Raw genomic sequence first — 15,243 nt, forward strand, 5'->3', positions numbered from 1 at the left:
TGGCTTGACTGCATTGACCCAGCCTATCTCCATGGATCCGGCACAACTCTCGGCCTTACAGGCCATACCGGCCCTAGCCCTGCGCATCTTGGAGCAGCAAGATGCCCTGGAGAAACTTACTACAGCATTTCATCAGCTACACACACAGAAGGTTCAAGGCACAGCTTCCAACCATGAAGGTCAGTTACAGGAGGTAACTTTGAACCACTGGCAGCTCCCATCCGCTTTTCCGGAGAAATCCAGAAGTCCCGGGGCTTTTTGAACCAGTGCTGCATGCACTTTACTTTACAACCATCTTTATTTCCTATGGCACTCTCTAAGACCATCTACATCCTTTCGTACTTGGATGGTAGAGTTCTGTTGTGGGCATCCACCATGTGGGAACGCAAGGACCCCATTTTGCAGGACATAGAAAGATTTATGGACTTGTTTAAATCCGTTTTTGATGACCCTGAGTGAACCTCTGTTGCCGGTTCTGCTTTAGTGGATTTATTTATTATTTATTTATTTATTTATTATTTTTATTATACCGAGTTTCATGATATGAATCACATCAACCCGGATTACAATTAACAATGTGAATAACTGCAGAGAGTAACAAGACTCTTGTGGCAGAACTCCGCTGGGACCCCACATGTCTCAAGACACTCTTCTGCAGAGGCCTGGATACCCGTTTGAAGGACGAGCTGGCCGCTCGCCAGACACCTGACTCGCTGGACGAATTAGTAGCCTTGGCAACTCGGATTGATCATTGACTCCGGAACAAAGTGAAGAAATTCCGGCCTAAGCTGTTACCAGGGTTGAAACAGGCCAGTGCTACCAATGCACCTCGGATGGTTCCAGTAGCTTCTGCTGCTGATACAGATGAACCGATGTAACTTGGTCATGGACGCTTGACCTCCAAGGAGAGAAGATTTCGGAAGAAGCGCGGTCTATGCATGTACTGTGGTCAGCCCGGCCATGATGTCTCTACGTGCCCCATTCATCTGGGAAATGGACGGGCCTAAGTCCTGTTGGAGGACTGTTCTTAGGCCATACCGCGTTCTCTCCTCCGCCCTCTCTCCCAGTTTCCGTGATCTATGAACCAGCTACGGTTCAGACTCCTGCCCTGATGGACTCAAGGACAGTAGGCAACTTCATTCTCAGACATCTAGTGGAAGACCTGAGCAGTCCCTTTGTCAGATGTGAAGATCCATTATTGCATTATAACATGAAGTGGGTTTTGGACGTTTCTCAACATCGCCATTTCCACTGAAGATCTCCGTGACGTCCCCAGCAGCTTTACCCATTGCTGCTGATATTCATAATGCCTTCAACGTTCACCTTGGCTCGAAGGTGTTCATCATCAAAATCCATATTCACGGATCATAAGAACCTTCAATATCTCCGCCACGCACAACGTTTGAATTACAGACAGGCCAGATGGTCTTTATTTTTCAACCATTTTGATTTTGTGCTTAAGTTCCGACCTGGAGATCGAAACACCAGAGCAGACGCTCTGTCACACTCATTTCACTCAGAAGATGTGCCTGATGGGAGGAAGTGACGTCACTTCCCATGCCGGGAGACTTTTAGCGGAGCTCTCTGCCCCCGGAGCGATTTAAGCCAGGCAACCTGCATTTAACCCCTCGTTTTGCGGTGAAATTTAGCCTGTTCAGCTGCGGATATCAGTGGGAACATGGCCGGGAAGAAAAAACAGGTGGATTTTAAAAAATACTCCTACACAAAAGGTGGCGAAGTCCCGGACCCCACGGACTACAAAATGGCGGCGGGAGCAGAGTCGGAGGAATCGGAGACCGAGGGGCCCAATCCGGATCTCATGGACTCAGATCGACCGCTGCGTGCCGAAATGCGCTCCTGGTTTATGGAGCTGCGGAAAGACATCAAGGTATTCAAAAGTGAAATAGCTGAAACGCTGCAGGAAATTCGTGAGGACCAAGCGGCCTTAGGCCGCAGACTGGATGAGGCGGACACGCGGCTGGACGAGCAGGAGGAAAGATGGCAGCTACAAACTGCGGAAGTCGCAGGGTTAAAATCAGCACAGACAGATTTGGAGGACAAGCTAGAAGACCTGGAGAACAGGACTAGGCGTTGCAATCTCCGATTTAAGGGCGTACCTGAAAAAGAGGAGAATCAGGACTGTGTAAGACTCATTCAAAAAATCTGCCATCTGATCATGGGGGACCCGGTGACTGAAGATGAGGGCAGTACCACTGAACCGGAGATTGAGCGAGCGCATAGGTCACTGGGACCCCAGGTTGGAAATAGACCACGCGATATTGTGGTCTGCTTTCATTCCTTTGCGTACAAAGAAAACTTGCAGCGGCAGCCCGGCGACAAAGAGTGTGGATTTGGGACGGAAACGAGATCTCCATCTATGTGGACTTAGCTTCAAGCACTCTACGCAAGCGCTTATCTTTTCGTCCTGTTACCACAGCACTTACCACTGCTTCAATTCGCTACAGATGGCTTTTTCCTTTCAGCTTGTGGTTTCAGGTGGAAAGGAAATCCTATAAAATTCGCACGCTGGATTCCGCATTACCGGTTCTAAAAGAACTGGGCCTCAAGGTGGACCTACCGGCGTTAAAGGGAGCGGCCAGCTCTAAACTAGCAACCCCTCGGTGGCAACGGGTCAACAACGGAGGGCGTCGGCTTCGCAGAAATGCCAGTGGAGCTGGGGTGGCTGCAGTTGGCACCTGAATTGCCTGGACAGTATATTTGCTTTGTGTCGCATAGAACGGTTTTTATAGTTGCATATATGCTATGTTCCCACCCATTCTACCTGTTGGGGTTGGCAAATGCGTGGGTAAATTAAGTTTCAGTATTCCATGTTTAAGCTAAGCAGTCAGTAAGGGATGCTTTGGGGGCAAGAGAGAGAGCAACGCCCTCTGGCATGGTTTCTTACTCTCAACTTTTTTCCTGGAGGGTGGAAATCCATCCGGGGTATTCTGGGGAGGGGGGGTGGGGAGACTTGGGGGGATGGGGGATTTTTGCTTCACAGTATCCACATTATTACTTTGGAGGGAAGATTTACTGGACTGAGAATGGCATTGGGTCTCCAAATGGTGGGAAAACATACGTACCACTATTGGGTGGAGCTGGGTTAATTCTGCAAGCACAGACTGCACCCGTTTGTGGGGAGGGGTGAAGGATGTTGAACCTAATGGCATCTATCACCTTCCTTTCTCTTAATGTTAAGGGTTTAAACTCGGGCAGGAAAAGGAAGCTTTTATTCCAGGAGGTGGAGCGTGTCTCTGCTGGGATCGTTTACTTACAAGAAACACACCTTCTTAAGCGGTATGAGGGCCTATTACGCTCTAATACATACCCAACTCAATTCTGGGCGGCAGCAATCCCTGAAGCTAGGTATTCCGGTGTTGGCATTCTATTTCATAAAGACATACAATTTGAAGTACGGAACATATGTCCCGACCCTCAAGGCAGGTTTTTACTCCTTAATGTAGTCATAGGTGGGGAACCTTATACTTTGTGCTCTGTATATGGTCCCACCTCTCAGAAGGAAGTATTCTATATTAAGTTGTATCAGATATTAGCGGCTAATGCAATGGGGAGTGTTATTATGGGAGGGGATTTTAACTTGACGCTCAACCCTCGTGTAGATAATTCGACTGGGTCCAGTTCTGACTCTGCCACTGCTTGGAAAGCTCTAAGGAAGATCCTCACCCTTTTCGCGGGGGTGGACGTGTGGCGCTCCCGTTATCCCTCTTCCTGTTGCTATACCTTTTTCTCGCCCCCACATAATAGTTATTCCCAATTGGACATGTTTATAATTGACAAAACTAAACTTAACGCTATACAAGCTGTAGATATTGAGCCGACAGTCTGGTCTGACCACGCCCCCATTTGGTTTACATTGGACGTTGGTCAGTCTGATGCCGGCCAAACGATTTTGGCGGTTGAATGATTCCTTGTTGGAAGATAACCTGTTCCAGAAGCAGATAGCTCGGGAAATTCAGGATTACATCCGTTTTAATGATACAGGAGAGGTGGGGGTTGGGGCGGTGTGGGAAGGATTGAAATGTGTTTTGCGGGGATCTTGCATAGCGCGAGCATCCTATGTCAAATGATGTCGGGAGAGGGAGCGCCAGACTTTGATGTCAGATCTATCAAATCTGAAGAGGGATCATATGAGTGAAGGGGGGGTTTCTACAGCTCTATGGGGTCATATACAGGTGCTTAGGGATAGGATCATGGCTCTTGACTCTGCTCGGATAGCCTATCAATTGGAAAGGGCCCAACAGCAATTTTTTGAGGGAGGGAATAAAGCTGGCCGATACTTAGCACAATGTCTTAAAAGGAAACAGGCCCAGGCTCACATTTCTAAAATCAAAGCTAATTCGGGGGGATTTTCCACTGATAATACCTCAATTAGACAATGTTTTCATAATTATTACTCGACCCTTTATAAGGCGGATACTGATATAGAGGCAGCCTCGGTTGCAGCTTACCTCTCCCAGATACCTCTTCCCAAGCTGACCTCAGCTCAAAGGCAATTTCTCGATGGAGATATTACGTCCATAGAACTAGAGGAAGCTATTAATTCCCTAAAGGTAGGAAAATCTCCGGGACTTGATGGTTTTACGCCACGGTTCTATAAACAATTTGCGTCGGCCCTGTCCCCTATTTTATTGAAGTTTTTTAACTCCCTTCGGACAGGATCCTTCCTGCCAGCACAGACTAACATGGCTGGGGTTACCTTACTGGTCAAACCTGGCCGGGATCCTACTGACTGTGGTTCGTATAGACCCATTTCATTGCTAAATATTGATGTTAAGTTGTTAGCAAAAATATTGGCGAATCGCTTAAATTGTTTCATCACTCACTTGGTAGGGGTTGACCAGGCTGGTTTTATTCCAGGTCGCACCACTGCAGATAATGTGCATAAAATTATTGATACAATATGGTTTGCCCAAAAACATAGACTTCCTGCGTTGGCTTTGTCAATAGATGCGGACAAAGCGTTTGACCGGGTGCACTGGCCTTACCTATTCCAAACTTTGGAGTGTATGGGTTTTGGCGCCTCCTATTTGCAGTGGTTGGGTCAGCTTTACAATTCACCACGGGCCTGTTTAAAAATCAATGGCGGTTACTCCGCTCCCTTTGATGTGAGAAGGGGGACTAGACAGGGGTGTCCGCTCTCCCCGCTCCTTTTTGCACTATTCTTGGAGCCGTTTGCCATTAGCATACGTAGAAATTCGAATATCTCCGGAGTGCCCATTGGTGATCTCACTGCCAAAATTTCTATGTATGCCGATGACATATTATTTACCCTCACTGATCCAGCACATTCTCCAGACGGGGTAATTGATGAGATGGAGGCTTTTGGAAGGGTCTCTGGTTTCACAGTTAATTGGGTTAAATCGGAGATCCTTAATATCAACTTACACTCCCGCTCGGCTAGTCAACTGCAGGAGCTGTTTCCTTTTAAGTGGGCCAAATCCCAAATTAAATATTTAGGGATCCAGTTGAGTGCCACTCAAGATTTATTTAACATAAATTACACCCCTCATGGGGGGAAATTGGCTAAGGATATGGAGGAGTGGAGCCGCTACCAGATTTCCTGGCTAGAAAGAATGGCCGTTTTTAAGATGAATATTCTCCCAAAAATATTGTACCTGTTCCAGACACTCCCGGTTCAGGTCCCTGTATCTGTGTTAAAACAGTGGCAGAGGCGTTGTATGAGTTTTATCTGGGGGGGCCGCAGGCCCCGTGTGGCCAGGAGAGTGTTAACCCAACCTAAACGTAAAGGTGGCTTGGGAGTGCCGGACCTTGCCTGCTATTTTAGGGCGGCTCAGTTCAAAAAATTGGTAGACCTCCATCTTACCAGACGACCGAAGAAATGGGCGCTTCTCAATCAGGAACTTATTGGTGATATCCCACTCCACAGTTTTCTATGGCAACCTAAGCACACTTGGCTGGTAGATTTAGACTTGGTATTGCCTCCCTCCACACTCATGCTGTTTAGTGTATGGCATCGTTATGGCGCTTCGCTGGTGGGCACTAGGGCATATCATTCTAGCACTTATATACTTACCAACAAAGAGTTTTGCCCAGGATTTGAGAGCTCGGCTTACTCAGTGTGGAAGCGGCGAGGAATTCTGACCTGGGGACACGTTTGGGGTACTTCCTCTTTGCGCCCTTTTGCTGATCTTCAGCGGGCTTATGACTTACCTGAGTCGGCCAAATTCTGTTATTTACAATTGGCTCACTTTGCTAGGACTAATTTGCTAGCCACACATTTTGCACAGGGAGAGTCTGATTTTGAAAAGTTATGTGAGAGGGCTCACAGTTGTACTAAAATATTGTCCAGGCTGTATCAAATGTTACTGTTACAGGATGACACCATGTATACATTTCAAAAGGCCTGGGAGCAGGACCTTCAGGTTAGCTGGACTCCCAAAAATGGAAATCGATTTTTCAGAATTTGGGCAGGGGACATATTGCTGCCTCTCTAATCGAAAATTCTTACAAACTTTTATACAGATGGTATCGGTGTCCTTCTCATCTGCATAAATTTATGCCCTCCTATCCAGATACCTGTTGGAGAGGTTGTATAGAGGAGGGTACATTCTTCCATATGTGGTGGACCTGCTCTCATGTCAGGATGTTTTGGGGGTTGGTGTTCTCTTGGTTACGTGAATTCTTACCTGGATTGCCTGTTTGCACACCTGCACAAGTGTTATTGGGAGGGGAGCTGCCTGGAGTGTCACAACCTAGTCACCAGTTAGTTCAATATGTCTTCACAGCCAGTCGCTGTGAGATAGCACGTTTGTGGAAATCTCCTCACCTTCCTACGATAAAGGATATCCAACACAAAGTACGGAGGATTTATTTATTATCCCAAATTACAGCGTATAAACATAAAAGAGTGTCGCGCTTTACGTCAGTCTGGCTACCTTATCAAAAATGGCTTACCAAAGTGGTTGGGGTGCCAGCAACCTGAATCCTGCATAGCTTCCGCATAGACCCTTTATTGCTGTGCGTCCCTAGGGAATCTTATAGTGGTTTAGTAGCTTTCTGGTGTGGGAGACATTTGTTTTCACTTCTTCTCGTTTTTGTATACTTGTGAAGCTTGGGGAGGGGAGGTGTAAGGGTTAAATGAACCATGAAAGTTAAGGTATAGGATACAAGTATGGACCTCTTTATATTGCTTATTGGTTTCCGTTCCCGGTTGCGAATGTTCATTATCTTTTCTCAATTGACAATTGTATACCCGGTTTGATGTGTATTTGTCTGTTGGTTCAATAAAAATCTTAAATATAAAAAAAAAAAAAAAAAAAAGAAGATGTGCCTGATGAACCACAGCACATAATAGACCCGAAGAAGATACCCTTGGCATCCAGTCAGTCTGTATCTGCCGGCGATGCCATCTACTCTCATCCAGCAACATCTACTGGAGAATCACCAATTGAAGTGGTTTCTGGATGTTCCCTATCACCGCCACTTCCATTGAATCCTTCAGAGACGTCCACAGCAGCTCATTCCATTGCTGCTGATATCTTCAAACAAAATTCTTCCAAGACCCAAGATCCACCTGTCATCGATGCAGAAGATGACTTAGAGATTAAGATCAAAGAGATTCTGGATGTTCATATAAGAGGCAAGACTTTTGAATACCTTCTGATTTGGGAGGGTTTCGGCCCTGACATAATCTCTTGGGAGCCTCAGACTAATATCTTGGACAAAGAGATGCTTCGTCAGTTTCACCTCGTGCATCCTTCTAAACCTAAGCCTGGTACCCGAAGAGGAGATCGCCCTTTGAAGGGGGTACTGTTGTGACCGTCGCTGCCCGATGTCTCCACTCCGCCCTCTTTACCTCTGTAGCGACTCCCTCCAGGTCTGAAGGACGGCTGGCTGCCGCGGCGTCTCCCTGCCGTCTCTCTCTGGCGTCCCTGGACTGGCTCGACTCTGCAGATCCATCATGTTGTCTGAAGCCTAGGGCGCGCGCGTGCGCGCACTCCGATTGAAGTACCAACAAGGGCTCGAACCTCAGGGGTGTCCCCCTGAGATGACATCATCCGCTTCCAATATTTAAAGGTCTCTGATATCGCTAACAATCTGAGTTAGCAAGGATTTGTTCTAGCTACTCTGCCTCCTCGGACTTACCAAAGGTACCCGCTCCTCGGGGGCCTCGCTCTCTTGCCTTTCAGGTTTACTAACAGAACCGGTACTCGCTCCTTGAAGGCTCTCATTCCTGACTATCTGCTGATTCTCTTCTGCCTGGAAACCATCACTGTCTACATCACTGTGAGTTACCATCGCTCTCTCAGAGCTTTCCCTTGAACCAGGTACTCGCTCATCGAGGGTCTATCCTTTCCAGGTTCTGAGCTCCCTGAGACCAATATGTGAGTGTTGTCATCTAAGTTCAGTTCATGAGCTCTGCATACCCTGCCTACTTACTGTCTACAGTTTTTCAACGGCTCAGCCATCCAGGGATTGCTGTTCCAGTATCTGAGGGACTTCAGCCCTGCCGGGCACTAAAGCTCACTACTGCCAACTCTGGTGGTTTCAAGACCTGTTTAATAAAAGAATTAGTGTGTGTCTGTCTCCATACTCTAAGTCTAGCCGGTGTTCCCTCTCGGGATATTTCCCCAGGGGCGTGGTCATCTGCCACCGGCCCAAGGATCCACCCACTACTATTTCCAGCAGTCTATCTCCAGATTGCTACTCCGCCTACGGAATACATCAGATTGCTACTCCTATCTGATTGCTCCTCCCACCAACATAGCGGATTATGACAGACAGCCCTACAACGCAACCAGAGTTAGCCAGTTAACTTAATCAGCTAACTCCTCTCCTCCCCGAAATGCATCCCGCCTGTCCACATAATGCCCCCGACTTAAACAGCTATATTCTAAATGAATAACTCATTATCTGGCTAGAATATAACCAGATAAATCTTTCAAGATCGCGGCTAAGCCATTTAGACGGATAACTTTTCCGTTATCTGTTTAAATGGCTTTTGAATATCAAAGTTACTTTTTTTTTGGACATTTATGCTTCGCCTCCTGAAACAAAACCTGAAAACATCTGTAAAAAGTGGTTCGGACATCTCTGTGCCTACCTCAAGTATATGAAAGAAATAGAGATGGCAGCATTCTTAAACTACTTTGGAAATATGATTGTTTTGTATTCTATTCTGTTTTGACCTGTTTCCCATTTTTCAAGTGAAAAAACTTTCCAAAGTGGCCTCCAGCAAATTCAAACCATAATTTGCAATTCAATACAAAAATACATAATCAAACTATAAGTATAGAGAGGAGCTTGTTATAGAACCATCTATCTGGGTAAATAGGCAATCTGAACATTTCTCACCCTGCACACAGGGAAAACTACAAGTGGGAATGGGGAAAAAAGAAACAGGCTCTGCATAGAGAGATAGGTGTGGGGGAGATAATAACATAGTTTTATATTTTCAAAAATTTGCATAGTATTTTTCATGAAAAAGGTACCCACAGAAATGGCAGATACAAATCTTTGTGAGTACTTTTTCCTGGGCAGTTTTTCAAAGGGAAAGTCTTTCTCTTTGAGAATTGGTATAAAGTCCATGGGGGACAATTATCCAGAGACATCTGGCCCCTGAGTTTTGAAAATTACATCAATAAAAATACAATTAGGTCACTAATCAAAGACTTTTAGTCAGATAACTTGTGAGTTTGGAAAATCTTTGACAATTATCTGGCTAACTTTTAACTGGATAAGTCATTAACTGTTTAAACTGTAGTCGAATAAGTAAAGGGCATTTCAAGGATGTTCTGGGCAACTTATTATGCTAACTCTGATATTTGGAGTTGTTTTTCAGCAAACTCTAGCCAACCCCAGGTGCAGGTTTAAAGTTAAGTTCCATCCCGAATATATGCGGTTATATTCAAGAAGTATAGCCAAATAAGCACCGATGGAATTAATATATAATACCAAGTCTGAGCTGGTAGCTAGGGCTTCCCTTACCTCTTAAGTGATTTTTAAAATCAGATTGGTAGGCTTGTACTCTCTACCCCTCAAGCTCCCCAAAATTGTTTAGAAAGTGGCAGGCCAACAGGCTCGAGGAGGTGGGCCAGATTCCTCCCCGCCTCGGTGATTCAAAAGTTTCTTCATGTAAGACACCCCCCCTCTCCTACCCCCTCAAACCAACCCCATCCCTACCTTTGCTGTCAACACCCCCAAATGGCCAAGTCCGCAAGGCCTGGAGGCATCAGGCATTGCCTCAACAGCAACAGCAACCAGCATTGCTGTAAGAGTAAGAGGTTCCCTTACAGGAGGAAACTATTTATTCATGGAGAGGGGTGGCAGGGGGATGCTTGGTCCATCTCTCTGGTCCTCTCGGCCTACCACTTTTAAAACATATTTCAGGTAGCTTGGGGAGTGGGGCTTGCCTTGCACAGACGTGCTGGCCCAATTTAAAAAATATCTCAGGGGGGCAGGGGAGCCTGGCCGCTGGCTCGAACTTGATTTTTTTTTTTTTATTCTGCCATTGTGGTGAAAGGGTGGGGTGGGCAGGAAGGGGGCCCATAGTCAATTTTATACTTTAAATATCTTGTGGGTGGGCATCACAAGCCAGTAAGGCAAATTATTAAAGAGACCAATCCATTTTCAACACAAATTAATATGGAATCAGCCAACCTCAATTCAGTAATAAGTTTTGAATAGATTGTTTTTTATACCCTGGAGTGACATGAATAAATTATTAATACTAAGGGCCAGTAGCTGTCAGCTATACAGGCACATCGTATTCAGTGGTTGTAAGAGCCTTTCCTCCACCCATTGTACTTTGGAGATACTTTTGGGGATTTGGAGATGGGCATGGAAAGTTTTGTCCACAGATTTTTGAAGGTAGGAATTGGGGTGTTCAGTGTTGCTTGCCTCCTACAATTTTTTAAGATATTGGACAGTGGGAGGGGGGAATTAGCCACTATTTGGCCGATAGTTTATTTTTTAGCTATCCAGCTAACTTTAGGTCAGGAGTTTTTCTGACCATAATTAGCTGGATACATTTTTTTAAAAATCCCCAAAACATTCCCTACATTCCCTTTTTAATCTGACTAAATTTTGTGTGGGTAATGACTTACTCGCACAAAATTTAAATGGTGAGAAGCATGAAGTATTCAAACTTTGGGCTTCGTCTCTCTAGCTGATGAAGCATTATACCATCCTTTTAGTAACATAATTAATGAAGGCAGATAAAGGCCAAAATGGCCCATCCAGTGTGGCAATTCGAGATTCATCCAGTTTGAATAAATGCATGTAAAATCCATATACAACCCAATACCAACTATCTTTGCCCTTTGTCTTTCTTAACCTCAGAACCTTTTTTCCATCATTTCCCTCCACATCTGGCTCAAGTACATCTAAAATTTTCCACAGTGATGGCCACCACCACCACCACCTCTGCTAGTAGGCAATTTCAGGCCTTGTCATCTTCAAATTTACTCCTTACAAAACCCAGTACTTAAACCAACACCAAACCTTCCCCGTCTTGTTATCAGTCAATAAACTCCACAGTCACCAAGGTAAATGATGCTATGGTAAAAAAGATCTGTCCTCCCCTTGCGCATTGATGTTTGGTGAAGTTTGGGTTTTAACCATGGTCCCTTCTAACAGGTCACCCTAACCTTCTCAGAAGCCCAGTGCTATGGTACCACTGCTGTTTATGGTTTTAACCACCAATCCTTGCAGATTTACCCAGTGCCTTCTAGGATACCTGATGAAATCAAATCCCTGCTGTTAAGGGTTGCAACCACTGCTCTCTGCAAGTTACTCCCATGCCTTCTTGAAAGCATAAAGCTGTCGTATAACTGCTGTTATGCACTGAACTGCTGCTTTCTGCAGGTTGTCCCAGTACTTCATTGATATTCTCTTATATCTAGGGATCCCCTGGGTTTGTCCCAATGTTTTTAAATTCTGTTACCATTTTTTTGTTTCCACCACCTCTTTCAAAAGGGCATTCCAGATCTCATCCTTGTCTTTACCACTTAGGGATGGAAGGCTGAAATACAAAAGGAATTTGCAGTTTACAAATCTGAAATTGTACTAGATGTAGTGAAAAATCAATCTATAAAGTGATTTTTAAGAAAATATTGAAATCCTGTCTGTTTATTTGCCAGTGTTGCCTCGGATGAAGAGGAAGAGATTGTGCACATGGGAAATGCCATAATGACGTTTTATTCTGCTCTTATAGATCTACTGGGACGCTGTGCACCAGAGTCACATGTAAGAGATATTCATTCACTTCTTAGCAAGCAGCTAGATACAGTGAAGTGGATATTTAAACAAAGCCATTTAAGTTAGTTAACTGGATAAGAATTATCCGGCTAATTCACTTGCGATATTCAGCAGAACAGCTATGCTGCTGAATATACCCAAATAAATATCTAGTTAACTGGATAAGTTCAAATATCACTACTTATCCAGCTATTTTAGCCAGAGAAGTAAATTCTCCCCATTATGCCCATATCCTGCCCATCACATAGCTGGATAAGTGGTAGCTGTTAAACTCGGTCAATTTTCAAGCAAACCTGACCACCTAACTTCATGAGATGGGCAGCTATATCAGCCTCACTAAAAATTGAACAGGACCTCAAAACGTGAATGGCCTTGGGGGGTGAGATTAGGTCAGGGGATACAAGCGAGTTACTCAAATCTATTCACTGTACTAGCAGTCTTTAGCTGGTTGGATTTTGGCTGCCTAGATTTAGATTAATTCTCAACAACAAACCGAGTCCCTTAAATTCAGCTGAAAATGTTCTGAAATCTAAGCAGACAAAATCGGGCCACCTAGTTTGGACGTTCATCTGTGGTTGAATATTAACCTTACTGTGTCTACATATATTCCATATTGTCACATTCTGATTGATACCTGCTATTAAGTTCACTGTGGGCCTGATTTTAAAAAGCATTTACTCGAGCAAAACTGGTTTTTGCTCGAGTAAATACACTTTACTCAAGTAAGTGGGCTTTTCAAAATTGCTATAATATATGCCATTGAATTGTCCATAGGATTTACTCAAGTAAGTGCACTTTACTCGAGTAAATAGCTTTTGAAAATTGCTACGATAGTATGTCACATTTACATGCGTAACTCCTTTGAAAATGACCCCCTTGGAGAATAGCCACTGCCATTAGCAATGGTTACATGGAATAGACTTAGTTTTTGGGTACTTGCCAGGTTCTTATGGCCTGGATTGGCCACTGTTGGAAACAGGATGCTGGGCTTGATGGACCCTTGGTCTGACCCAGTATGGCATTTTCTTATGTTCTTATGTTCTTATGATAGTATGTAAGGGAAATATTGTACCTTGAATAATCTATGTTATTGCATTATGAGTGATGGTATGTAAGAATAATCTGAATTTTGAGTCATAGCTTTTGATGTGTCTTCACATTTGCACAGCTGAGAACTTGGTGATTCACTCTGCCCAATTTTTGCATCAGAAGACTAAGTAGCAATTCCTTTCAGCTACAAAGACCTGAAGATTGTATGAAATGTTTCAAATAATTCCTCATGCTGATTTATGGCTGATTATTTATTTCCACTTAACAGCTGATCCAGACCGGGAAAGGTGAAGCTATTCGGATTCGCTCTATCCTTCGGTCTTTAGTACCTATGGAAGATTTGGTTGGAATTATTAGTATACCGCTGAAACTACCAACCTTCATCAAAGGTGAGTCACACAGACTCCCCCATTAATTCTACAGTAGCTTTCTATTTATACTGTTATACTCTGTTTTATGCCCTTCTCTCCTCTATGGATTGTTGTGCCAGGCTATCTTGTGTCCCCAGAACTCAGATGGCATGCCCTCACCCCTTCCTCCAGTACTGAGCTCTTCATTACTGCTTCTTTACCAGTTTATCGGAAAAAGGAAGAAAATTCAAGATGGAATAGAGGATTGATTTGTGCCATGCATGTGATGTCATTTATGGAATATCCATTATGCTTCAATTGTATTAAATGTGTATGAGGTGACTTTTGGATTTTGTTAGCTGGACTACTTGCAGGAGTTTAGAGCAATTACTGAAGAGCTGCTGAAAACAGTCGCGTGCCAAAAAAAATATTGAATTGGTACATGATGTATTACTGCCTACTATTTGTTACCGTAAATACTGTGCAGTTCACAGGCGAAGAGCTGTACTAATTAAGTGGAGGAGTAGCTTATTATTTATTTATTTATAAGCATTTGATATTCTGCATTTTCCCAAAGTTGGTCTCAAGGCAGATTACAATACATGTAAATGATCAGAGGCATTAGAAGAGTTTACATTCAAATCAGAATTTGCAATTAATAAACATAATAATATAGTAATGACAGAAGAAAAAGACCAAATAGGCCATCCACTCTGCCCCGTTTCTTATGGTAGTAATTGCTGCTTTGTGCAGTTCACCTTTAAGAATTTTGTTAAGGGCAGTAACTGCCGATCCACGCAGGTTACCATCAAGCCTTATGTTAAGGGTATCAATATTTACAATCAAAACCAAGCAACTGTCAAACCCATAAGAAAATTACTGCTAGCAACATTTTTACAGGGTGAGCAGCCTTCTTGATAATTCAGACAATGCTGCTTGAATGTGCTTTGCTTTTGGACATGGCTGTAGAAGCAGTCCTGTACTTTACACTAATATCTGTGTATCAGTACCTTGGACCATAAAAGTTGGGGCCCAGCATCAGCTTTCACCTGAGTCCAATTCCCCTTTTTCCTCCACCATTAAAGCAGTTGCTTCACAAGAGTCAAGGCTAATTGGTTAAGGGTAGTAAGCCCCATGCCTTCTGTTAATGGTAGTAATTGCTACTCCATGCAGATTACTCACATGCGCCCTTTCTTTCATTTACAACCTCTAGTTTTTAAGTATCCACAGTATTCATCTCACGCCATTTTGAATTTGTTTACTGTTTTCACTATCAATACCTCTTCTGGAAGGGCATTCCAGGCATCCACCATCCTCTCCATTAAGAAATATTTCCTGAATATGGTTCTGAGTCCTCTCTCCCTGCAGTTTTGTATGTTAATGAAGCAATACTATTAAGGCAGCATTGAGAACAATAGGAAAACCCATTTGTGATAGTTTCAGGATCCAGTTGTGTCTCTGCTGTGTATAACACAGTCCTTTGTAGAAGGCTCAGAAAGTTGGATCAAAGATGTGGGTCCTAGGGGAAGGCCTGGTTGAAAAGTCATCATTTAACTTTTTTTCTGAGCTTAAGGTAGCACTGCTCCAGGCACAAGATTAGTGG

General features: G+C 44.0%; 1 protein-coding gene across 1 annotated transcript in view; it reads left to right on the top strand.

The window, feature by feature from the left end:
• RYR3 (ryanodine receptor 3) overlaps window positions 1-15,243 on the top strand; it is a 1,291,138-nt gene that overhangs the window by 630,798 nt on the left and 645,097 nt on the right. The window contains 2 exon segments of the mRNA XM_029600192.1: window positions 12,123-12,228; window positions 13,559-13,679. Of these exon segments, the coding sequence (XP_029456052.1) occupies window positions 12,123-12,228; window positions 13,559-13,679 (227 nt within the window).

Source organism: Rhinatrema bivittatum, chromosome 4 (assembly GCF_901001135.1).
Source record: "Rhinatrema bivittatum chromosome 4, aRhiBiv1.1, whole genome shotgun sequence".
NCBI lineage: Eukaryota > Metazoa > Chordata > Amphibia > Gymnophiona > Rhinatrematidae > Rhinatrema > Rhinatrema bivittatum.